The 25,864-nt window shown below is 37.8% G+C and overlaps 1 protein-coding gene across 2 annotated transcripts in view; it reads right to left on the reverse strand.

Annotated features, from left to right (window-relative positions):
- Nucleotides 1-7,502: 7,502 nt before the first annotated feature.
- Nucleotides 7,503-25,864, reverse strand: part of LOC135218282 (major facilitator superfamily domain-containing protein 6-like) — a 90,723-nt gene continuing 72,361 nt past the window's right edge. For both annotated transcript variants that reach the window (XM_064254489.1, XM_064254490.1), the window contains exons 12-13: nucleotides 19,615-19,853; nucleotides 7,503-14,805 (exon numbers count right to left, since the gene is read on the reverse strand). In XM_064254489.1, coding sequence (XP_064110559.1) covers nucleotides 14,677-14,805; nucleotides 19,615-19,853 — 368 coding nt within the window. In that variant the 3' untranslated portion in view covers nucleotides 7,503-14,676. The remainder of the gene's footprint in view (nucleotides 14,806-19,614; nucleotides 19,854-25,864) is intronic.

Consider the following 25,864-nt stretch of genomic DNA (forward strand, 5'->3'; position numbering starts at 1 on the left):
GAGCCCAACAGGTATAGGAGACCAATTGGAGCTCGTAAACAAAGCAACATGAGGAAGCGAGCCGAGCACGGCGGCACGGGAACGGGGCGGCATGGGACGCCGTTCTATAAAAACCTAAATAATTTGGTTTATCATGTCAAAGGCAGATCTTAAAAGGTGTCAACCATTAATAGCAGTACTTAACTTGGATGCAGGAACAGCTTGACGTTCCATGATGAAAGAAAAAGCGGGATATTCCAGAAACACAATCACAAACAAAGAGAACGCGTGCAGCGTGAATCGTGCTATCGAAAGGAATGAGATCCGAGGCACTAGCTGTAGTGGTAGCGAGTAGTGGGGCTTAGATCGGCTCCTCTGTAGATGAGGGATATTGAAGGAGGAAGAGACTAAATGGCAAGGGACCTCTGGTAGTGGTTTCACTCGCCCCAGTTACCATACCGACACCTTTAAAATACTCTGGCATTACCATTTAACTTTTTCTCTGGTATTTATAGCAATATTTATACCTTAGAAATGAGTGCTAAAGGGACATTTCACAGAGCGACACAGGCTGAGCCCAGAAATAGATTTTTCCTCCGTCAAAATCCCTTTATCCTTCTCTCTTACTTTTTCCGTTTTCTGAACTCTGCTCAAAACTTTGAAAGACTAAGACACCTCTTGCGTCTTTCTCAAAACTAATTTCTCTTTCTGGGACACAATTACCAAGGGCACGGGCGGCGGCCAAGGTACAGGGCGTTTTTTATTATTCTGAAGCAAATTTACATTCATTGCCTTTGCTCTACTCTTACTTCTAGGCAATGGTCCGAACATATTTATAAATACATTCTCAAAAGATTTGCCTACTGAAGGAATATTACACAACGGAACTCTGGGAATTACTTGAATCGGTTTCCCGGCAATTTGATATTCATGACAGCTTAAAACATACCTCTTTACATCAATTTTCATTTTAGGCCAAAAGTACGCCCTACTAATACACTTGAAAGTTTTATTTACTCCCAAATGTCCTTGCTCATCGTGTGCTAACTTCAAAACTAGTTCACGAAGCTTCCTAGGAACCACTAATTGTTCGGTAATTTCCCCTTTACTACCTGACTTCGGTCGAACATAATGACACAAAACTTCGTCCTTTAAACAAAAAGTTTCCTTACACATATCATCGAGATCATCATCCAGCTCACACTCAAAAATTCGGGTTAGTGTCTCATCCTCTCTCTGCAACTTGACTAGCTCATCCTTATCCAAAATGTTAAGGCCTAATTCATCACCGTAACTAGTACTAGATACTGGTACATTTACTACGTTACTCTCGACAGCTACACCTTCCGTTTGGCTATCACTGTCAACATCGATAGAGTCCAGTCTCAGCCACACTCATGCCAAGATCAACCTCGTTTCCTCTCTCACACTCGTTCGAATCCACGAACTCACTCACGTTCGAATCCGCGAACTTACTCTAGTTCGAATCCACAAACTTACTCTCGTTCGAGTCCACGAACTTAATCACGTTCGAATCCACGAACTCACTCTCGTTCGAATCCACGAACAAATTATGACCGTAGTCTATGTCTGTATCTAAACCCGACCTAGTTACTACCATTTCAGCACTGGAATATTCCTCACAACTGGATTCACATTCTTGGATAAAGCTAAGTCATTACCGACAATAATGTCAACGCCTTCAACGGGCAAACTGTCCACAACTGCAAGTTTCACTTCTCCTGACACTACCTGACTTTCTAAATTCAGCTTCAACAAAGGACAAAGAACACAAGTATTAGGAAATCCACCTAACATGACTTTCTCTTCCATATTGATTTCTGCCCTGTTCAGCACACACTCACTCCTAATCAGTGAGACAGCAGCACCTGTGTCTCGAAGCAAGACTACTTCTCTCGAATCTACTCCTCCAAGAGAGGAAACTACGCCTTCTGACAGAAATTCACCAAAAACTTTCCTAGTTTCTCTCATCACATCATTCCTACTTGATGAAAGGTTAACTAGAGATACTGGTTTCTTACCGTCCTTCCTTTCTACTGCACAATTTCTCGCTAAATGCCCTTTCCCATTACATCGGAAACAAGTTAATTCTGAGCCACTAGATGCCACCTTACTCTTACAAACCTGAGACGTATGACCAGGTTTTCTGCATGTATAACAGGAATAGTCACTTTTACTCGCATTGCTATTACTAGGGCTGAAACCTTTACTGCTTTGTACTCTACCAGACGAAGGATCATTTCGTTTCTTACTAACACTCAAATTATGAGTTAGACTATATTCGTCAGCTAACCTAGTTGCTCCTGCAAAAGACACTTCTCACCTATCCTCTATATAAAGTTTAATCTCAGGGGATACGTTATCTTTGAAGTTTTCTAACAACACTAAGTTCTTCAAACTATCAAAATTCTCAACCTTAGCAGAAGTTAACCAATTAAAAAACAGCCTTTCTAACTTCTTACCGTATTCTACATACGTAATATTTTCATCCTTTCTCAAATTTCTAAATTTCTTACGGTACACCTCTGGCACTAACCTATATGTATGTGCTAAGAACAGTTTCTTTCACGATATAATTATCACATTCCTCCTTAGACATGCAACTATACAGAGTTAGTGCCCTACCACTCAAGGCTGACTGTAAATATAAAGTCCACATTTCTTTAGGAGAATCTACTCGTTCCATTAACTTCTCAAAACACATGAAATATGTCGTAACATCTTCCTCATCAAATTTTGGTACTAATTTTAGCACTGCACTCATACCTAATGTATCAGCTTCGTTTCCGTTCTCGCCTGTCCGACTGTTACGAGTACTTTCCCTTAACCGAGCAATTTCCAACTCATGCATACCTACGCTCTTTCTCTCTCTCTTCCTGCTGCATTACCAATATTTCCCTCTCTTGCTGCATTTTCATTGCTTCTCTCTCTTTCTCTTGCTGCATTTTCATTGCTTCTCTCTCTTTCTCTTGCTGCATTTTCATTGCTTCTCTCTCTTTCTCTTGCTGCATTTTCATTGCTTCTCTCTCTTCATCTTGCTGCATTATCATTGCTTCTCTCGCTTCCTGCACTTCCCTCTCAGCTGCTCTTTCCTCTCTCTCAGCCGCTCTATCATCTCTCTCATACTTTTCTCTTTCTTTCTTCTCAGCATACTCACGGAGATCATTCCCCTCTAGACCTAGAAGCTTGCCTGACTCAATAAACTCTTTCACCATTTCACTCATTCTGGTTCTTTCTATATCCTCCCTGTTTCAAACTGTTAAAGTGTTGATAGCCTAAGCAAGGTCGCCACAATGTTTACGGCCTCTGAGAGAGGTCCGCTTCAGGTTCGATATGAAATAAATTTTTAAAAAAAATATTTCAGCACCAACAGTTGAAACTGGGGATACGAATATAGAAAGAAACACTAACACAACCAAAGTTTATTTACAAGCTTACTAACAAAGGTAAATGCAGAATGGTATCTCCTATTTACATAAAAAGGCAAAATCTTACTCTGCATGAACTGGGGGAACAGCGAGTAATTCAAATACTTGCTGGACGGTTTAGTGACTCGAAGCAATGGCTTCACAAAAGGAGATCGGCGATTGCAGACGTCCTCTTGACTCCGTATTGCAGAAAATAATGTCTACTCTCGATACTTGAAAGTCATGAACTCCCCAAAACCTCTAGCAGGACACAGCTTCTCTGAAGTCTTCTCAACGTCGAGATAACTCGGTCGTCCACTCCTGGAGATGACTAGACCAAAATCCAACCAACTCTCGAGCAACTTTTCTTGATCCTTCGTCGGTCCCTTTCTCTCTTATCTCTCACGGATGATCTCTGCTGCTGCTGATCTCTCACTGATAATCTGATATGTGGCTCTTACTGAGGATATCTCTCTGTGACTTAACTGGTGATCTCTCTTTTACGATCTCTGCTTTCTCTTTCTTCGACTGTCGTATTTATACGGCACTCTAGGGGCGGAGCCTACGGCGAACATCACAGGCTCCTGAGATTACTAGAACTTCATAGAAGACTCTCGACAGAATATTCCACAACACGCCCAATGATTCCAGAACAACCGTGAAAACAGGCACCTCCAACACGGGAGCGAAAGCCTCCTTGCTGCCGAACTTCTTGAAAATGCATTTTCCTTTCCTTTATCTTTCTTTGCTATGAAGCAATCACCGTCACACTCAGGTAGAGGGTTTTGGCTCTGCATAAAGCCTCTTCTGATCCTGGCTCTATACTAGTGCTGAACATTTGGGTACAGTATGGTTTATGGTCTCTTCTTTTGGATTTCGTTTCCCACACTTAAGTTCTGTCTGTTGCTCTATGGATTTAGTATCATGTTTCTTAGGGCCTGATCTTTTGCTGTTGTTATTCCTTCTGTTTCTTTATTGAGTTCCCCCCTACCTTGTTAACCATTGCTATGTTTCATTGCCAGACAGTTCTTTAGTCTCTCTTAAGAACTGTCCATGCGTGCAGTTCCTGTGTCATTTTCCCATTTGTTCTTACCTTCTTTGTTTCTATAAATTTTTTGGTCATCATTCTCCATAATCAGGTTCTTTGCCAGTGTACTTTGCAGCCATTCATCTTCACTGGCAGAGTAGATTAATCTACACACACACCACACACACAGACGAAGGGTAGGGTAAATGTGTTAAGCATTTATTTTAAAACAAGTAAACTTCTTCCTCTCACGTTCTCTCTCTAGATAATCCTTCATTTAGTTGGAGTTAGAGAAAAATATGCTGGTTACTAGGAGTTTCATTTGCTTAAACACTGGGTACTACAAGGGAATTATCTGTACATACATACTACCTTTATTGCTTGTTTATATTCGTCCTAATCTTGGTGTTTTGTTGCTTCTCCTTCCATTAACACCAGGTATTTGCATCACACTTCATCTATATTCTTATAGAATTTCCATTGGGTGGCTGTCCCTTCAGTCCCTGTTACTTGCCTGTGCATATAATGACTAGGGCACACTTTTGTATTCCAGACTCCATCTTGGTATCTCTTGATACAATCCTTACAGTCTATATTAATGTGTCTGTTGCATGGGTACCTCTGCATGATGTCATCCATGAACTTGGGATGTTTATTTCTATTGCCATCTTTCTTGAGTTGATACCCAACCTCTTTATTATTATTACGTTTGTTCATATGTGGAACAAACCTTTGGTCTTAACAATACGATAATTTCCAAGTGCCAGCTGGTAACCAGTTAAAGACAATCAAAGATTGTATAGTAAGGAATCTGTGAGATCGGGCAACTCCTGCTGGTACGAGGTGATAGCTGGTCAGAGACTGCACACCGTACTCTGTGACACGTTCAGTCTTTTCCTTAACTGTCTTGGAGAGTAGACGCTATCACCTTTGTTCTCCTTCCAAGCCAGTTTATTTGTGCCTGTGTTTCTTTCCTTTTTAGTGTGTTTGTGTGTGATTGTTTATTATGGATTCCTCAGAGTCTTCATGGCCTTGTCAACACGTGCCCTGGCATTCAGTGACTTCCGTGCTCAAGATTTCTGCGATCATAGAGTATATGACATGCAGTGGGTGCAGAGCTAATTATTGTACAATTACTATCCCTGCCCAGAATGTCGTTCCTGGCCTAAGTTGCATTGGAGTGTTTTACAAGAAGAGGGAGCATCACAGAGTTTCAACTTTCCCTTCTTGGGAGGGTTTTTCTTTTCCTTGACTGGACTGTTCGACTTCTCCCTCTCCCGCAATTGTTCTCCTTGTGGCTAGTTCAAGTATGCCCCTGTCGCCTTCCTTTTCTTCCATTGATTTGTCGATGGAAGTATCGGGAGTACCACAGAATGATGTTATGTTTAATGTAGCCCCCTCTCCCTTGGGTTCTAATTCTCTTCCCGAGAGAGAGGAGGCTACACCACTTAATTTCTCAGTTTCAGTTTCGAAGTCATCCAAGATGGGCGGCTGTTTGGGCATTGCATGGTCTACAGGGTTCACCTTCCTCGGATGGGCTGTTGTCGCATTTCTTGGAGGCATATAACCCCCCCCCCCCCCCCCCCCACCGTCCCCTATAGCAGTCATATTATTATTGAAGGTAATAGCTACATCAGCTGCATTCACTTTATATAGAATACAGTAACTCTGGAAAATCAGTTATCAGAGATACAGAAAACACTATATAAACTGAATGCAGTTGATGCAGCTGTCACCTTCAATGTTACGTTTGAAAAAGGGTCTGCTACCTATATACTACCATGTTATTATTATTATTATAGATAAGTTGCTACCCAGCTGGAAACTTAGAATGCTACAAGCCATAGGGCCTCAGCAGGGAAAAAGAGTCCAGAACAGAAAAGGAAACTGAGATGTATATAATATATGAAAGAAAAACAAACAAGGTAAATACAATAGTAAAATAGATAAGGTAGATAACAGATAACCTATGTAGTGAGAATCATGTCAACAAAAAAGCATTTGCACCAAGTTTGAGCTTTTGATTTTCCAGTGATTCAACTACAGAATTAGATTAGACCCACTAGAGGAATTTCAAACCAGTCCTTTCATGTCTCCTCCCAGAAGAGATGATCTCAGTGATTGGTTTCTGTCCCATCTGGAACTTAGATGTGTGAAATATCAATCTAAATGTTGAGATCTTGTTTGTGCGAACTGGTTTGATTTTTCTGTGTTAATATAGTAGACTTCTTCTGTACATTAATAGTATCTTATTCTAATGAGTGTTGTTCAGCTTAACTGAGGCAAGCAGCCTATCTATCTTATCTGAGTTTGGTCTCATTTGAGACTTCAGATATCATGTCAAGGATATCATTTCACTCTAGTCATTTATTTTCTTTGTTTTAGGCTTGAGAGGTCTGCCATGTAGGCTGATAGTTGATTGGATCTAATTTTCGTTACTCTCTTTACATCGGAAGTATAAGTGTCATTGAAGTTTGTTTGCCTACCCAGTGCTAGTGTGCTTGGAGTTAGCTTTTCCTGCTATCCTGCACTAGATTTTTCCATGGGCATATTCTAAGGTTAGGAGACTGATTTCCTTGACAGTGGTGCCTTACATATTGGATTATCATAGTGTTTTTAACATTCTGGACATACTCTAACTTATGAGCAGGTTGAGTTTCATCCCCAAACTTAAAATAATTAATACTAGTATGATTGTTAGCATGCTGGTCTTGTAATCTTGGGACCAGCATTTGCTTCCCATCAGGAAGTGAATAGTGATACTGTCTACAAGTGGTTACTGCCATAAGTGATGCCATGGTAGTGGGTTGGGGTCACCTGGCTGATGTTCACCTGAGAGGCAATATCCTGTTGGAGGACTGGAACTGCTTACTTTAACTTTACCAATATGTTGAATCTGTATTTCATAGATTCTCACATACGTATGCACCAAATGTTATGAACTGTGGTACTGTTTCTACTGAATGTCATCAAGATGACATTAACACCTATGAGAAATTAAGAACCCTCTCCCTGCTTTGTATTTCTAAGGAAGGAGTTAGTACTCAAAGGACAAGTGAAAGACCATAATGGAGCTACAACTGTCTTTTCTCTTTTCACAATGAACAACACAGTACATATATAACAAGACAATTAACATACATGTTATCAAGACAGCATCTGATATTCCATAAAGAAGTTTCAGCCAGTTTCAAATGAATTGCTTGTTTTCATCAAAAGTTAAACATACATAGTCAGTATACTTTTGTGAATTACATCAGTGGACATGTTTTCTGTTGATGGAAATATTATTTATTAAAAACTCCCGTAGGACAAAAACAACCAACGTTTCTTTGAAAATGGATTGAAATATAGTTTTATGAAAAAAAACTATGCCATCTTTGTATATATATCTACATTTACCCATGTGCTAGTGTTGTCCCTTTAGTCTTGCTCTCTGTCACTTCAACTTAAGCCAAGTTTTTTTATGAACTCAAGACTAATCAATAATATTTTTAAGTTAACAGATTCAACCATGAAGTGCCCTCTACCTCAGCCATTTGGGAAACTATTGATACTCTGGGCATCATGGGCATGTAAACATCTCTTGATTGGAACTTTCCTATTCAATTGACACTGTAACTTAAACTTTTTTTTTTTTTTTTACTTCCTGTGATGGTTTCTCTTTTGTTTCACACAGTCATCCAATAAATAACTGTATTTTCTAAGTTGACTTAAGACAGCTTATTTAGTCTACATTCAACACTTATAATGAAATTGCTTTTAATATACATGTGGCAAACTATATACTACACACTTTACTTCTCTCTTGATACAATACTTGAGGTGCTTTATTGACATCTGCATTAAATACATTTTTTTACACTAGGACTTTATGATTCTTTATACACCATTATATTCATGTTGCCAAACATGCTTTCTCATGTATTCAAACATGCAGAAATTCATGAGATAAAGCCAGGGCTACCAAGGTATGCACCAGTCACAGAAGAAAGACAGGAGACGAGACTCAACAAGACTACTAAATATGGCTTTGTCCTGTGCGGAACTGTTGCTGAACCATATCAGATGTAATGATGCTAGGACTATGATAGCCCAGGCTTTGGAGTTACAGGCATGATGGTGCAAACACACATACTGGACACCTAAAAAGTGCAAGAACAGTATGCCCAAGTAACAATAATTGCATTATAAAACCTTTAGTTGAGGCAGAGCATGAGGAGAACATGTTTAAGCCAAAATATTTAGGGGAGACTGCTGTAGTTTTTATTGACAAAAGATGTTACCTGAAAACTGTATCATCTTTACATGGAGTTCTAATTCACCATCTTCATATCAGCTCAACTTTTATACAGTAACATGAAACAGTTATACGTACAATCATTGGAAAATTACATGACATTATGTAATTCCCTCTAAGAATGGTTGGTTGTTTGGATGGTATAGTTTAAAGAGGCCTTATTGCAGCATAGGCCCTTGCACAGTAGTTACCCACAAGTGATAGTAATTGAAGTGCTGAAGGAAATAAGAAGTCTGAAGTGGGCCTCTGGACCTGGATCTACCAATCAGATTATCCTAACATTACAGCATGTTGTTTATCCACATAAATTATATGATAATTGAATTGCATGCAGTAATTTTTTACAAAATACAGTAATCTGACTTTGAAAAATAATCATGATACAGTGCGAAATGTTTGTTATATAGTAAAGCCTCTCCTGTTTGGAATTTATGTACATATTAGGTATATAGCTGTTCATAGACTTTTTAAAACATTTTTTACATTTTTTAGTTTAAACTTTTCTAATAGGAGAAGTAATATGATCCCTCTTTTGAGATGGAGTCCTGCTTATGAAGAAGCTGAACAAATTATCAACACATCTGAGTAAGATAAAAGAATATTTTTAATGTATGGAATGACATTTTTAAGTAAAAGAACCCTTTTTTCACATTTGGATGTTTCCAGCATATTCCAACATCTCAGAGACCCCAAGAGATGGGAAAACTGTCTGTTCTGGATTGGTGAGTGCACCAGTTTTTACAATAAAGTTTAACTGCGCTGTACATTAGTAGTGCCCTTATATTGCTAAGTGTATTTCATTTCAAACATCTTTCTATTTCTTGGCTGTTGCATTCAAGTGACATAAGTATTAAAACTGACCAACAAAGTGGATATGTAAGCTGTGTTTTACAGGATTACTTCATTGCAGCCTTGTTTACAAGCACATAGGCTAAGAAACAATTGGTATATCAGTAATAAATTTTGTCAGAAAATAATTTCATGACAATTTGGTAAACTATACATCATATATACATATGTACCAGACATAATATAAAAGTTCACTAAAACAGAACATGGTTAATTGAGTCTTGTGTTGCTGTACCTATACTGTACTGTAAAAATAATACTGTCCCTCTACAAGCTACAAAAATATTTCCAAATACTGTTCTGTATATTTATATATCTTTATATATTTAACTTACATCTAAGATAAAAACATTTACAGATATGAGATAGAATTCAGAAAAACAGATAATTTTCTTTGTTAAAGTTGTGGTTCAAGATAGAATAGTAGGCACACTAACAAGTCACTGAAGCAGGAGAAAGGTCACCTTCCTTGCAAGAGGAATGTCGGTCAGTTAAAATGCCTCCTTGCATAGCATGCATGCAGCTATTTTTCCTAAAGTACCTGCTGGTTAAAAGTTTTATTTAGGATGATTTTTATGAATTATTTGAATGCCATTGACGATTATCTTCTCAACCCTGAATCACAAATTGATTGATCTTTCTCCAGCATTCAGTATAGTTGACCCAAGAAGTTGATGATCTGATCACATTGATAAAGTACATCCATACAGTCATTTGTTTTAGAATTATCCTGAATTTTTAGTCAGCCATAGAAGCCTTTAGCTATTTAATTTTCTTTTTCTGCTCAAGACTGTAAAACACTGGTATGCAATTTTTGAGATCCTTTCTAGTTATATGACCCCAATTAATTTTTATTAGAAAAATTTACATTTGTTACAGGATTAAGGAATCATTCCTGCTAGCTTAAAAATAAATTTAACACCCAAAGATTTGTAGAGTCAGAAATGGGGCAGTTATTCAAGAGTTGCACACCATCATATTATTTGTCAATAAAATTGAAATTTCTCATTCTAACAAACATTCATTCTAACAAACAATATGGAAAGAGAATATGTTAGTAGAAATATATAGGTCTTTTTTTTGAAAGACATTAAGCCCAAACTTTGCCTTCATTTGAATATTTACCATAGAAGGGCAAGTTAATGGTTTTCAGTAAAATATACACATCAGGAATTATCTTTTTTTTATCATTTCCATTATTCATGGAGTTGCAAAACCCACCAAATGTGGCTCCTAAATGTTAGTTCAATACATGTTTCCTCATGCACTGCCTCCTCCTTCATATAAGGCTTAATATATAGAAGGAAGTTATGAAACACAGGTCAAACTGTCCTCATGTTTAATCTCATATCAACAGTTATGGGTTGGCTCTCATTTTAACAATGATGGATTGTATGTACAATATACAGTGAGAATGTGTGCTGTGCCACAGCTCTGGCCACATCCACAGACTTCAGATTCCATTTCATTTAGAGTAAATGTCAGAAGCCTAAATAATGATGCCAGGATATGTATTTTGTATTATTATTCAAGTAAATAATTTACAGGTACAGGAGCTCTGTAGTTTATAAAATCTTACAGTTATCAAAAACTTAGGTCAATAAGTTTAAAAGATACATTGGGCAGTATCTGGAAAATAAAGATATAAATAGACTTTTTATTGCAAACTCTAAACTTCTGTATAGTGGCTCATTTTTAGAGTGAAACTCACTTTCTTTAAAGGACTTCAACTCATCAATTAGTTTGATGTCTGGTTACAATTGGTTAATTAGTCATGTGAACAGCAAAAGCAGTAACTTTAGATTAGTAATAATTTCAAAAAAAAATTTACATAGCTTCTGAATGATCAAGATATTTTTTTCCTGTATAAGTTTTAATTTCCTTTGTATAAAGAAAATATTTATATGCTGTAATTCCAACCTGTTTAATCTACATTAAGGCAGATTCCATACCTTACAAACTATGCACATTATAGTCTCTACAGTGTTCTACAGATTTGACAGTGTGCAGAGGTGACTACCAGTGGTGATGCAACATGGTAATGATTAACAAGGAAGGTAGCTGCTGACAATCATTATATTTACAGTGAAATGATTATGTGTGGATCTCTCCTATCTGGGTTCCATAAGGGACTTCTTTTGCAGTAAAATTAAAAAATACTTTCTAAGTACAGAAAGGATTTGTCATTTGATTACTTGATGTATAAGAAAGCGTTTCCAAGTGTTGATTTGACAGACTTGAAAAAGAAATGTATGTATATAGATATTTCTTCTCTGCAAATAACTTTCCATTTCCTAAAGAGTTTTGTCTTCATTTTGATACAGGTAGATTATTTCTATCAAATGTGGGTGTCTTTCTAATAGTAATATGATAACATATAAATAGTAGCTGTTATTTGTAAAACAACGATAAAATAACTGTATTACAAAATAAATATAGGAAGGATACTTTAGATTTGTTGTACAAGTATTTTTTATTTGTTTCATATATTGTATTTTCTTCTAAATTCTTTTTCTGCAATCTAAACGGATATTCATCACACTAAAATTTGTTGGTAGATTTGTTTTCTTTTCATACTATATGTATAAGGAAATATTACCATAAGTTTCAGTATGTCAGATTCCAACTAACATGAGGCAGTTTACAAACATTACAAATTGATTATCTCTCACTGACTGAGTATGTTTTATTGATCAATATTCTGCAAAGCCAAAGGCAGTAATAAATTATGAGAATATCCCTTTTGAGAGCATCTTAGTGCGGTGATAATTACAAATGTTTAGTCTTGATATTTCTTATGATAGTTTATGTATACAATATACGTACGTATAAATATGTACTAATTTTCTTGATCCCACTAGAAATGCAGAGGACATTTGTCAACAATTTCCACATAATTAATCACATGTTCACAATCTAAGAATTTTGAATACAGTAAATACCCAAAAACTTTTACAAATCACTAATTTTCTTCTGAAACATTCAGATACTAGATTGAAGAAGATTTATTTCAATATAAATATGTGAAAAGGAGTTACATAACTGCACTGTTTGGCTGATGCAAGAAGTGAGATCTAAGACGGGTCAACATACTTGCAATGCTGTGGGACTTACAGTCACTGTAGGTTATTTTATAAACTCCATAAAAATCATATATTTAACAACATGCATCAATTATCTTTCAAATACAAATATCTGTATGTACAATGTTTAAGCTCGATTATGCCTGAAAATTTAAAACTGTGCTTCCTGCTTAACAAAGAAATGCCTTTCTTTTGAAGTATCAGAATTTTCACAAACAGTATTGTTGTATACCTTAAGAAAATTATGAACATTTCTTAAAAGTACAGGAATGAGTACTTAATACCAATATATTTTATACAAAATTATAATATGTGCAGGATTTTCTTTTATATAACTTTTAACCTCAATCACAGTTGTGGCCAGGGAAACAAGACAATTAATGCTGATAAGGTAAAAAAAAAAAAATGGGTGAGGAGGGCTTTGACAGAATGAATTGAACTGAATTGAGTATAGAATTTTGGCCAATCACTGGGACCTTTAGAATTTAGGCCAAACACGGACCTTTGACAGTATGTCCATGAATTCAGTTTCTTTTGCCAATAGTAGTGAAGTATGGTAATTATAAATGCCTTCCCGCAACTTTTAAACACCTTTAAACTAGTTCAATTAAAGTTGCATTTCCTGAGTGAACATTGAATATAAAAATATTTAAGTGCAAACCACCCATAGAATAGTACATTGCCATCTTATGGGGGAAAAAAATCCTCGAACAAAATTTCCACATCTATTTTCTGGATAATTTTTTTCTTCCCCTAGTAAGAACAAAAAAAAAGGTACGTACCTTTTTTTTTTTTTTTTTGAGTTTTGACTTCTAACCAAATGGAATACGTATAGCTTTAAATACTGAATATTTGGCACTACTTAAAGAAGAATAATGCTAGCAATATTTTGTATGCAGTGAACAAATCATTGTAGAATATTGATGCAAGTACTGCTGTATTTCTGTACTTCTAGATCTGACCCTTTTCCAGGAGGATTTTAATTTTGCTTTTTAAGAATTAAAATGAAAACTTACTTAGGGTGTACTGTTGTGTGTTGTGATTTTATTCTCAAAGTAAAATTTGTTTTGTTGATAAGAACTGAATTTGACATTTTAAACTGGCTCAAAATCTGAGGTCTCTTATTCTTATTCTTGTGTTTATACACTTTTATTGTGCTGATGAAAGTTTAAGCTTTAAATTTGGTAATTTAATTAACAGAACTGTCAAAACTCTACTGATATCAACTTTTATGACCAAATCAGTTTTCTTGTGAAACAAAAGTGAATGAATAAAAAAAAAAATTAAAATGAGATCCATTAAAGACAGGTTTATGTGCTTGCTATGCTTAGTATCTAGTACTCACTGATGGAGAATGGGATTTCTTTCTAAAGAATTTAGTGTCAATTTTACTTGTTTCAGATATGTTTTATAACTTAACAATTAAGTTTATATGTTGTTAAGACTTCACTAAGACAACCATTCTAACTGGTTATGATATATTGCAATACACTAATACGGTACTCATTATTCTAATGTAAATCTGTCAGTTTATATGTTGAACTAAATAGGATCATATTTTAGTGCCAAAAAACTAGGTAAAGTTAAGTTGCAGAGAGTCATCATATGGACAGGACATAAAAACAAAATTCTTTGAGGAAATTTTAAATACAGTACCAAGGTTATTCAATTCTGTGAAGTGTAAAAGGATATAAACTGTCACTATCACTTATATACAACCAACACCTATGAGTACGTACTTGAGTGTAGTTATTTTCCTGCATATGTACATTATTCTCACTCTGATGCAAGAAAATTCTATAAAAATTAAACAGAAGTGTCCCTCATGAATGATTCTGGAGTTATTTTTACAGTATGCTCACAGAGAGCTGGAAAATGAGTTTAGATTCAAAATTTGAAAATCAGCTTAGAATCGTGGTACTCTGATCCTCCATGTCTAGCCAAGAATTGAGAGCTGCATACTGTTTCATATTGTAAACTCTAGATCCTATAAATTCTTAGCAATTCAGCCTACCAGTCGTAGTCATGGGCGGTAGCTTGGGGCTGTGGATTATGAGGGAGTGTCATTGGGGCTGGCCCTTTGAGCACTTTTGACTCACCTTTAATGTCAGCCTCACCATTAATGACATCATTGTAAGCCTGAAAAAAAGTAAGAGATTATAAGGAGACTTTTTACTGTACAATGATTTAAAATTGACAGTATGTAGAGTTTCTAAGAAATAAACCAAACACTTCATTATGTCTACCTCATGATGAATATCATAAATACAAAATTTATTTTTAACAATCTCACACTTAATTATAGCCAGATTTCCAGTACAGGGTTTACCCAAAACCCAAATTTCCAGTAGAGGGTTTACCCAAGACCAAGATACAGGTGTAGTTTGTTATTCTTAGACTTTTAAGTATTCAGGTTAATTCTCCAATGACAGTTCTCAGCTGCTTTGAACAAACTGAATGTTACTCCTGTTGGCCGTAGAGCCTAACCAGGCAGTTCCCGGTTATCTACGATCTGGTTTTATGGCTCTTGTCGAACACAAGAAATCGCTGATTTTCAGCACCGAAATGCACCAATTTCTAGTTATTGGTACCGATAATAGAGTATGGGCATGGATACATACCTAACAGAGGTGCCATGAACTGGTTATTGGCACCGATATGTCCCGAAAATCGCCAATTTTAGGTTATCAGCGATTTTCGCTTGCCATAAACGAGTATGAAGATCAAGGCACCCTCAGCACAACACATGTTCTCCAGCCCCCTTCTCTAGCCTGAGACCCTGACAGAATGTGGCAATTACAAAAGTAATGTTATCGACAGGTGCGTGATGGGCCACAGCTACATTATGCAGAGGATCTCACTGTCTGTAGGGCTGATAAGACTGCTGCTTGTGCTCATCCAAGCTGGATGAGATCGTGGTAGATTGCAGCAAATTTCAAAAAATCACCAGGTATAAGTAGATAAGCATGAAGCCAAAAGGATCATCAAGACTCAATGCGGCTCGCATCCCTCCACCAGCAATTGTACAGAGACCATGGCCTCGGCTTCATTTATAAGAGCATTAAAACAAATAAACCAAGGAACCCATTACATGCCATTACTAACCAAATTCCTGCCCCTACATACCACCTCATGAGAAAATGAATGCTATTTTGACTATGTAGGTTCCTCATCACCACAGCTTGAAGCCCTCTGCCAAAATTTTAGGAACCCTAAAAATGACATCTGCTAGAGTTGTAACCCTGGAACGTGCGTTGTAAACCTGGAAATAATTTCTGATGAATATAATTGAAAAGCACCATAACCTCGGAATATCGTAAGCCACACCCATTGTAAGCCGGGGACTGCCTTATATGCAGATGACTCCACACCCCCATTAAACCTCCCTAAGCATGCCCTTGGGGCACTCTTGAGATATGTAGGAAAAAGGCTCCTTTCTTTACCTACAGAGGCCATATGTACGTACAAAAACATAAGTTTAGCAATGGATTCTTCCTTTGGAGTACTCTTTGCATATTTCTACATGGGCTCTGTGGAGCATCATGTATTTGCTGCCATTGAGAAACCATCGATTCACATCCAGTTTATCAACACCTGTTAGTGACAGCATGGAGGAAGAAATATTGCTGAATATGGCTTTGTAGGGGAACAGGAGAAGCACTTCATCATATAAGTCTATACAAAACCCACAAACCCAGGCATGTGCCTGAATGGGAAGAGTAAGTGCCCAAAGAGTACAAATGCATTGTCATCAGTGTCTTCATTAAAAGACCTCTCTCTCTCTGCTCTTCTTGGAAAGCCACAAACACACTGAGCTAGAAGTGTTGCCCAGGTCTAAATTAACAATGAGCATTCCAACCAGGAAGTCACCAAATGCAACCGTAGGAGCGCGGGTAAATGGTACCAGCAGAAACCTTACCCTGCTGCCCTTGAAGACATCGCTCTTTCATAAGGGTGCGTTTTACATAAATTATAAAGAGGATGAGCGCACCCTTCACAACATCATAGAGGGGAACATCTGCCCCATAGACCCAGATAAAAAGATTAAACTAGTAATTTACTCTAAGACCATAGAACTAGTAGCCAGATTATAAAGAACCCTCAGAAGAGAACCAAAATGGTCTTCTGGTTCAGATGCTCAGTCTGAGAATGCCTTGGTACTTACATCGATTATGACCATGATGAGATTTTCTAAGAGGATTTCCTGCCATGTTCAGTAAGGCACCATATGTAATCCTGCTAAGAATTACCATAATATTGAAATACAATGAAATTATATAATTCCCAATAATATCATCATCAATTGCAAGAGACTTCACCCCTTTCACCTCCTGGCAGATCTACAGTACACATTGGAAAGGAAAAGTCTAGGCTTAACACCATCCAGGAGGCTTTCCTGCTCCTAAAGGGGGCACACAGAATGTTGCCTGCTGGTACTCCAGAGCCAAGCAAGCAGGCCAGTCAGGAGCCACCTCCATCGTAAATGAGCAACCCTCCCAGTACCACCACTACCCTGTCTCCAACATCCTAATGCAGAGATGGGTACACCCATCAACTTCTGGAAGGAAGCTTCACTTGGGAGCACTAATCCCCTAATAGCCAATTATAATCAGTTTCCCTCCCAACAGTGATCTGTGAACCTTGATACAGTATACCAACTGATGAGTTCATTCTAACAAGAAGAAACCCACCCCATCTACTACTACAAAGATTCTGAGACTTTAGTTAGTGAGTACCCACAACCTGAAACTCTATGCAGATATGCAATGCTTACTTCTGCATACATGTACCAGAATAAAGTGACTGTATTCAGAACTCTTGCCTTTCCCCTTATCCAGATCATGTACATCAGCCGGCTATTAAGTTAGAAATTTGATTTCTAAGTTAATTTTTTTTTGCATTTGAAAAAATCTTCACTTTTTGAAAATAATACATATGCCAAAAATAATTTTTCTCAAAAATCAGTTTCAATCTTTGCAAATCAAGATATATTGTTATACTACACTCTGTAAAAGTTTCACTGAATTTGGTTCAGTCTTCTTGGACTTATAATTTACTTTAAAAATAATGTTTTGAGAAGAAGTTAGAAGGCTGATTTTTGCACTGAAACTATTTTGTCATATGAGAAATATGCCATGAAATTTACAATATAATCAAGCTGACTGCGCTCTTTTAATTTATACGTTATATTTAAAATTTGCATTTATGGAGAGTGCTGACATCAAAAGGCCCCTCTCTCTGAAGTTAACGATTTTTTTGCCAAATGATAGAAGGTTATTTAATTCTAATTTTTACCACTGATTCTACAAATGATACTGATTTAACACAAGTTATTTCAGTCTTTGAAATTGAAGCATTAAAAATAAAACTCAGGAAACTGCAAAAGAGCAATATTTGAGGACTCAAATACTAGAAGATAAAAAATTTGATCCAGTGTAGAATTGTTCATAGACTGACATTTTTACAAGTCTTTTTAATTCACAGTCGTAAAATCGATGAAGAAAATTGACCATGAACCAATCTAAACTTTCTTTTATACCAAAAACGTTTCTAGGCATGTTTATTTACACACAAATCTGTCGAAAATAGTCCATAACACACTTGGACCTATCCTGAATTATTTATACTGACATTTTTTGCAATTCATTTTACGATTTGTGGTTTGCAGTGTCATGCACGAGATGAACAAAATTATCAGTAAACCAGTCTAAAAAATTTTTTTAGCATTATTCTTCAGGATGTTTATTTAGACGTAAAACAACTGAAAAATATTAACTAAAATTCGATAATTCATTGAAATTCGACAGTTGGCACGCCCCTCAACAGATATCAGCCTTGAAGGAAAGAGAATAGTAAGAAGAACTGAAAAGACCTTGTATTAAATAAATTCCACCGATGCTGCCAATCTCTTCAACGGAACATGCTCAAAAGTGGGTCTATTCCATTCTTATTATTATTATTACATTATTAATTATCATTAATATTTAGAATTGTTGTACGTATTATTATTATACTACTATAAAATGCTTACACACAGATAGAGTGATGAGAAAAGAAAATAAAAATCTGCCCAAACAAAGTCTGCAGTACAGGTCAGAAAAACTACAGCAATGACCAACAGGAAAGCCTCTCCACAGTTTTGCCTTAAAAGAATTGACATAATTCTGGTATTAATTTTAATTTAATCAGTGAGGTACCTCAACAAACTGTGGATGCTGATATACTCTGTAAAGAGAGTAAGTGGAAGATCCTGGGGCACTAACACTAACCAAAATTCTCTGCCAAAGTAGAGTTAAGTATATCTTAGTTTTACCAGACCACTGAGCTTATTAACAGCTCTCCTAAGGCTGGCCCGAAGGATTAGATATTTTTACATTGCTAGGAACCAATTGGTTACTTAGCAACGGCACCTACAGCTTATTGTGGGATCTGAACCACATCGCGAAATGAATTTCTATGACCAGAAACAAATCCCTGTTTCCGTGTTGGCAGAGCAGGGAATCGAACCCGGACCATGATATAGGTAGTCGAGCACGTAACCGACTTTTCCAAAGAGGAACTATGTCAAAGCAGAGCTTTATTTAAGGTGGTCAAGCAAGAAATCTTGCAATACACTAAAATAATCATTCTGAACCAAGTTGCTAAAAGAGGTGATTTTTGTTATTGTTGAACAAAACAAAATCATCTCTTTGAGTAGTTTGGTTCAAAATGATTAAGTTCCCGTTAAGCTGCCAATTTCCAGATGAGAAAAATATTCCAGTAATACAGAATAAAAGTTTATCTTTTTTACCAACACATTCCCCCTGGTAATGGACCAATAAAATATGGAAAATAAGGCCCTGAAAAAACAATTAATGACCAAAATTGTCAGAATCACAGATGACTGTACATAAACTAAGATAAATCATAGAGTGTTACATGCTACATAAATTTATCAGAACAACTTACCTGGAACCTGTGTTTGATACTCTCATAATCAGGACTTAAATCAGGCGAGTTAATTGGTGAGCCTTTTTCAGGGAAAGGTGAGGTAGGAATGAAATAATTTCTAAAAGGGTTGGTGTCCGAGAAGACGTTAGGGGCACCGTCTTTAGAGTAGTTGTAGCCACCACCACCACCGCCACCACCACCCCCTTCACTTCCACCACTTTGCAAGAAGGGATTAGTAGCACCACCGCCACCACCACCTATGTTAACAATAAGACGAGATAATAATTAATCTATAAAGCACAAAGTTTAAATGGCCGAGTAAATAGAAAATGTTAATAATTTTTGTTTTATACAATAATTGTTTTGTAATGGTTGGCTGTGAGATGAAGATATTTTTCAAGAAAGAAGGAAAAATCTTTTTTGTTTGGAATTTTGGTGCTTGAGGAAAATCCCTACCAAACATCAAATTAGCATCGGCAAGCTCAAGCTAAACTAGTTTTCCCTACTAGTGAGGTAGGGATGGGACCACTAGCAAAAATATAGTTCTTATTTATAAAACATAGATTTTGTTAGAAATATTTGTTCATACATAGAAATATTTGTTCATACATAGACATATTACTGTGGTAGCTATTATTTTGGTGCAAGGCTTGTAAAATGTTCATCAGGTAAGTGGTAGATTAAGTAGTCGAATGCCCCTTTCGCACGAGGGGCAAAGACAAGACGGGCACTTGGATTTGCCCGTAAGTTTCTCGCTTTTAAACAGTCTTACCAGATCAGACAGTCCAGGGCAAGCAGTACACGCAGGGAGGTGAACCTATGACTTAGACCACACTCATGGTCATCATCCATCCACAAAATTGGTGACAGTGACTGCCCGCCGTGCATTTGCCCCTCGTGTGGAAGGGGCTTAAGTCTGAGTAGCTCAGTGTGATACATGAAATGACCCATAAGCCACAAATGACAGCACAGATACTCCAGCCAGTTAGCCAAACATTGTTCAACCATCCAAAGAAAAAGTTAATGTATGTACAATTAAACTTTGTTAATTACTCTATGTGTGGTTGTGGGGAAAGAAAACAGAAAAAGACATCATAGCATTTGCCCTAATACAAGACTAACTGAAATTCAGCTTCTCTCACTTTAATACTATACAGGATAGGATGACAGCAACTCCAGCTTTTCTGTGGACTGCTAGAAGAAATGCAATATAGGGTACCGATTTTATATTTAAAAGAAAAGTGAGTGGGAATGAATAAGGAGAAAGTAAGTAAAGAACTCTTCATAATAATACTTTTTATAAGTCAAGCTCAAAAACAATATATTTTGACAGTGGTTCTTACTCTAATGACATGGACAAACTGGAAGTAAAAACCTTTCATCTGTCAAGAATAACTACTTTCTGGTCAACTTTTCTACAGCAAGCAATATGCATGAGTACAAAAAGAGATCTATCCTTATGTACGTTAGTATAAACACTTCCACATTGTCTGCTGAAGTCAAATACAAAGATTGCTATTACCTATTTTATTCTAGGGACTAAACATACTATCCACATTATTATTATTATTATTATTATTATTATTATTATTATCATTATTATTATTATTTATTATTATTATTATTATTATTATTTATTTATTTTTTTTTTTTTTTTTTTTTTTGCTCTATCACAGTCCTCCAATTCGACTGGGTGGTATTTATAGTGTGGGGTTCCGGGTTGCATCCTGCCTCCTTAGGAGTCCATCACTTTTCTTACTATGTGTGCCGTTTCTAGGATCACACTCTTCTGCATGAGTCCTGGAGCTACTTCAGCCTCTAGTTTTTGTAGATTCCTTTTCAGGGATCTTGGGATCGTGCCTAGTGCTCCTATGATTATGGGTACGATTTCCACTGGCATATCCCATATCCTTCTTATTTCTATTTTCAGATCTTGATACCTATCCATTTTTTCCCTCTCTTTCTCTTCAACTCTGGTGTCCCATGGTATTGCGACATCAATGAGTGATACTTTCTTCTTGACTTTGTCAATCAACGTCACGTCTGGTCTGTTTGCACATATCACCCTATCCGTTCTGATACCATAGTCCCAGAGGATCTTTGCGTGATCGTTTTCTATCACTCCCTCAGGTTGGTGCTCATACCACTTATTACTGCAAGGTAGCTGATGTTTCTTGCACAGGCTCCAGTGGAGGGCTTTTGCCACTGAATCATGCCTCTTTTTGTACTGGTTCTGTGCAAGTGCTGGACATTCGCTTGCTATGTGGTTTATGGTTTCACTTTTCGTATTGCACTTCCTACATATGGGAGAGATGTTATTTCCGTCTATCGTTCTTTGAACATATCTGGTTCTTAGGGCCTGATCTTGTGCCGCTGTTATCATTCCTTCAGTTTCCTTCTTTAGCTCTCCCCTCTGTAGCCATTGCCATGTGTCATCGCTGGCTAGTTCTTTAGTCTGTCTCATGTATTGTCCGTGCATTGGTTTGTTGTGCCAGTCCTCTGTTCTGTCTGTCATTCTCCTGTCTCTGTATATTTCTGGGTCTTCGTCTACTTTTATTAGTCCTTCTTCCCATGCACTCTTTAGCCACTCGTCTTCACTGGTTTTCAGATATTGCCCCAGTGCTCTGTTCTCGATGTTGACGCAGTCCTCTATACTTAGTAGTCCGCTCCCTCCTTCCTTTCGTGTTATGTATAGTCTGTCCGTATTTGCTCTTGGGTGTAGTGCTTTGTGTATTGTCATATGTTTCCTGGCTTTCTGATCTATGCTGCGGAGTTCTGCCTTCGTCCATTCTACTATTCCTGCGCTGTATCTGATTACTGGCACTGCCCATGTGTTTATGGCTTTTATCACATTTCTGGCGTTGAGTTTTGACTTGAGTATCACCTTGAGTCTCTGCATATATTCTTTCTTGATCATGTCTTTCATCTCTTGGTGTTTTATATCCCCTCCTTCCATTATTCCCAGGTATTTGTATCCTGTCTCATCTATGTGTTTGATGTTGCTCCCATCTGGTAGCTTTATCCCTTCAGTTCTCGTTACTTTGCCTTTTTGTATGTTGACTAAGGCGCATTTTTCTATTCCAAACTCCACCCTGATGTCTCCAGATACAATCCTTACAGTCTGGATTAGGGTATTTATTTCCTTGATGCTCTTATTATACAGCTTGATGTCGTCCATGAACATCAGATGGTTGATTCTGTTGCCTCTTTTCTTGAGTTGATACCCAGCATCCATCTTCTGTAGTACTTTTGTCATGGGAATCATGGCTACTACGAAGAGTAGTGGGGACAGTGAGTCGCCCTGGAAGATCCCTCTCCTGATATTAACCTAAATAGGCTCTTAAGAAGGTAGTCAATCTCTGTAAGGGAGAACATTACCTTAATCACATTAAATGCTGATCTTTGAGACAAGTCGATCGTCCCCCTGAAAGGAGGCAGTCAATCCCAGAGAGGGAGCTTCCCTGGTGTCATATGCCAAATACCTCCATCACACAAGACGGGAGGGAGGATAACTAAAAGACTTCCCCTGCTCTCTCTTCTCAGCTAGCCAACTTTCCAACTCATTGAGAGCCTTTCTAGCAGATGAAGAGAGACTTCTGAAGCCTGGAATCTGCAGACTTGTCACTTATGAAAAAAGTCAAAGCTGGGGAGGCAGGAAACACTGGCGAGAAGAAACCTGGGAAGTTCTGTAACAAGTACTTCAGTAAAGCCACATAAACTGATGAAGGGGAGCCTTTATCCATATCACCCTCAACAACTTCTGAGGAAACAGGATAAATGCAAACTCCTAGGGTCCTGAGTAGAGGAAGGTCCTCTCTCAAGTAGACTCAAGATGTCAGTCAACTGATATTGAACTGGTACTTAAAAAGGATTCAAAGGAATAAATGGGCTATCTGTCACCAAACATTTGGTATCTGGTGCCAAATGCATTGCAGAATATGTTGAGCGTTCTGAGGAAGGCAAATTCTACCCATGTGCTAAACTCTTGGGTGCTGCAGGGCCCTCATATACTGGAGACCGCTGGGGTGCTAAACAGCACTCAGGCAAAGCTAGAGACTCGGGCACTACTAAGAGCTTGTTTGCTCTTTGGTGCTTGCGAGGGGAAGAGGAACGTTTCAAGGCAGACGAACGCCTGGGTTCCCACACAGGATGTTCTGGAAAACTTTCTGGGGAGTCCCAGAAACTACTCAAAGGCTGCTGCAGTGACTCTTAAATTCTTGCAAGGCACTGGTAGAGAACGTCCCCAGTCCACCACTGACCTTTTCATTGGCCGTGACTCATCACTAAAGCTCCACTGGCACCTCTTCTCAGGGCTGGAAGCCTTGAAACTCGAGGACAGCCTAGTCACTTCCATCTGGATGCCTTTCCAAGGGGCACCCTTTGTCTCAACCTGGGACTCGGCAACAGATTCGAATGAGGGGATGAGTGTCTGCAGGCAGACCCCACCAACCTCCCTTAGGCCAGTGGTACGACTGCTCCCAAATGTAGGGAAGTATGCTAGTGACCTTTGCCTAGGAGAGTGGGTGGGACAAACAGCTGCCTCCTCCACTGCCACTTCACTAACACTTTTACTCTCCACTTTGTCCATTGGGACTCGCACTGAATTCGCTAATTGAATCACTGTATCCACAATTAACACCATCTTAATGTCAAAATTACACACAATTTTTTACTCAAGGCTGACAAGGGGGTCAGGTTCGGAAGCAGGGGAACTAGGCAAGGGGGCAGGCTGAAAAATTTAAGGACCAGGAACAGATGACACAGAGGGGACAGACACAGAAACAGTAGGAAAATGATCAATGGAAAACTTAGCAGAACTGTCTATAGTCTTGCAATCTATTATCTACGTCTTTTGGCTCTAGCGGCCGCCTTATATTTCCTATCCCTCTCTAATTTTGCTAAATGGGAACCCAAAGCCTTCCACTTTTTTGCATCCCACTGAACATTTGCCACAGCTTCGGTCAACTGAACACTTGTCCCCTACACTCTATACACAGTGTGAGAATCATACTTTTCTTTAGAAAGTCTAGTATTACAGCCTTTGCAGCAATACCATACACTAGCAGCACTAGTATCAGACATATGAAAAAAAGTCACAATCAGTCTTAAATAGTGTCAAAATCAATGAATAAGTCTAAAACGGAAACAAATGTTCTTGATAAGAGAACCAGACAAATATATACGCTGTAGGATACCAATACTTCACCAAAGAAGAACTTTCAAAAGGCAAATCAAGTAAATTTCAAAATTTAAGCTGATTGCTCACAACGAATTTCGGTCAAGAGCCAGCAGAAAACAACTGAACTTCTTGCTGAAGTTGTTTCTCTCTTACCCTGAAAGTCAGTGGGGTCTAGGTCACTTACACCGATACTAGCGCTACCAAGATTGTCTAACTTTTTGAGAAGCTGCCGGTAAGTGAAACTGTGAGCAATGTAATTATGCGTACTTGGTGAGCAATGTAAAATGTGTATTTATTTGGATTGTTTATGAAACAACTTTATAGGAGGAGAATGTTACGATATTGTTGATATACTACTTTTGTTGCAAAAATATCTGAAATTTTGCATGTTAACTTTTATAAGTATGATTCTATATGCTGAAATGCAACGCTGGAAAAGAATAAACGAAGTGCTCAGGGTGGTAAGCATACAGGCAATCCCCAGTTATCGGCGGGGCTCCATTTTGACAGCTTGATGATAAGCGAAAATCAGTGATTTTTTGATAACCGGATTTTGGTGCCTCCGTTAGGTATGTATCGGCACCGATAACAGGAAATCGGCGCATTATGGCGCCGAAAATGCCACTAACAAACCCCATAAAACCAGATCACCAATAACCAGGGACTGCCTGTACTGATAAGAGTCGAGGCTGAGATGGTGAAGGCATGTGGAAAGGATGAGTAAGGAGGAGGGAGTAAAGGAGGCTTGGTGGAACCTGTGGTGGGTAGAATGTTTAGATGGAGGCAAAAGTGATAAGATAAGGAAGGATTTGGAGAAGAAGCATTAATTGGAAGATGCTTTTGAATTATATACCAGTTGGAGATGACACATCAAGGCAAAATGTGGCTTAGCTTAGCTAAGAATTGAGGTGGGAATAAAGAAGATTCCATACAGTATATTGAAAGCCGTCATACATTTTTTACTGGCTATCGAGTATAAATTAATATCACCTTAAGACTCTGGATTATTTAGTCTACCATTACCCAAAACATAAAACAAGAACCCTAAAGAAACCAATATGAAAGCCAGTTAGAATTAGCACTTGGTGA

Source organism: Macrobrachium nipponense, chromosome 9, assembly GCF_015104395.2.
Source record: "Macrobrachium nipponense isolate FS-2020 chromosome 9, ASM1510439v2, whole genome shotgun sequence".
Lineage (NCBI taxonomy): Eukaryota > Metazoa > Arthropoda > Malacostraca > Decapoda > Palaemonidae > Macrobrachium > Macrobrachium nipponense.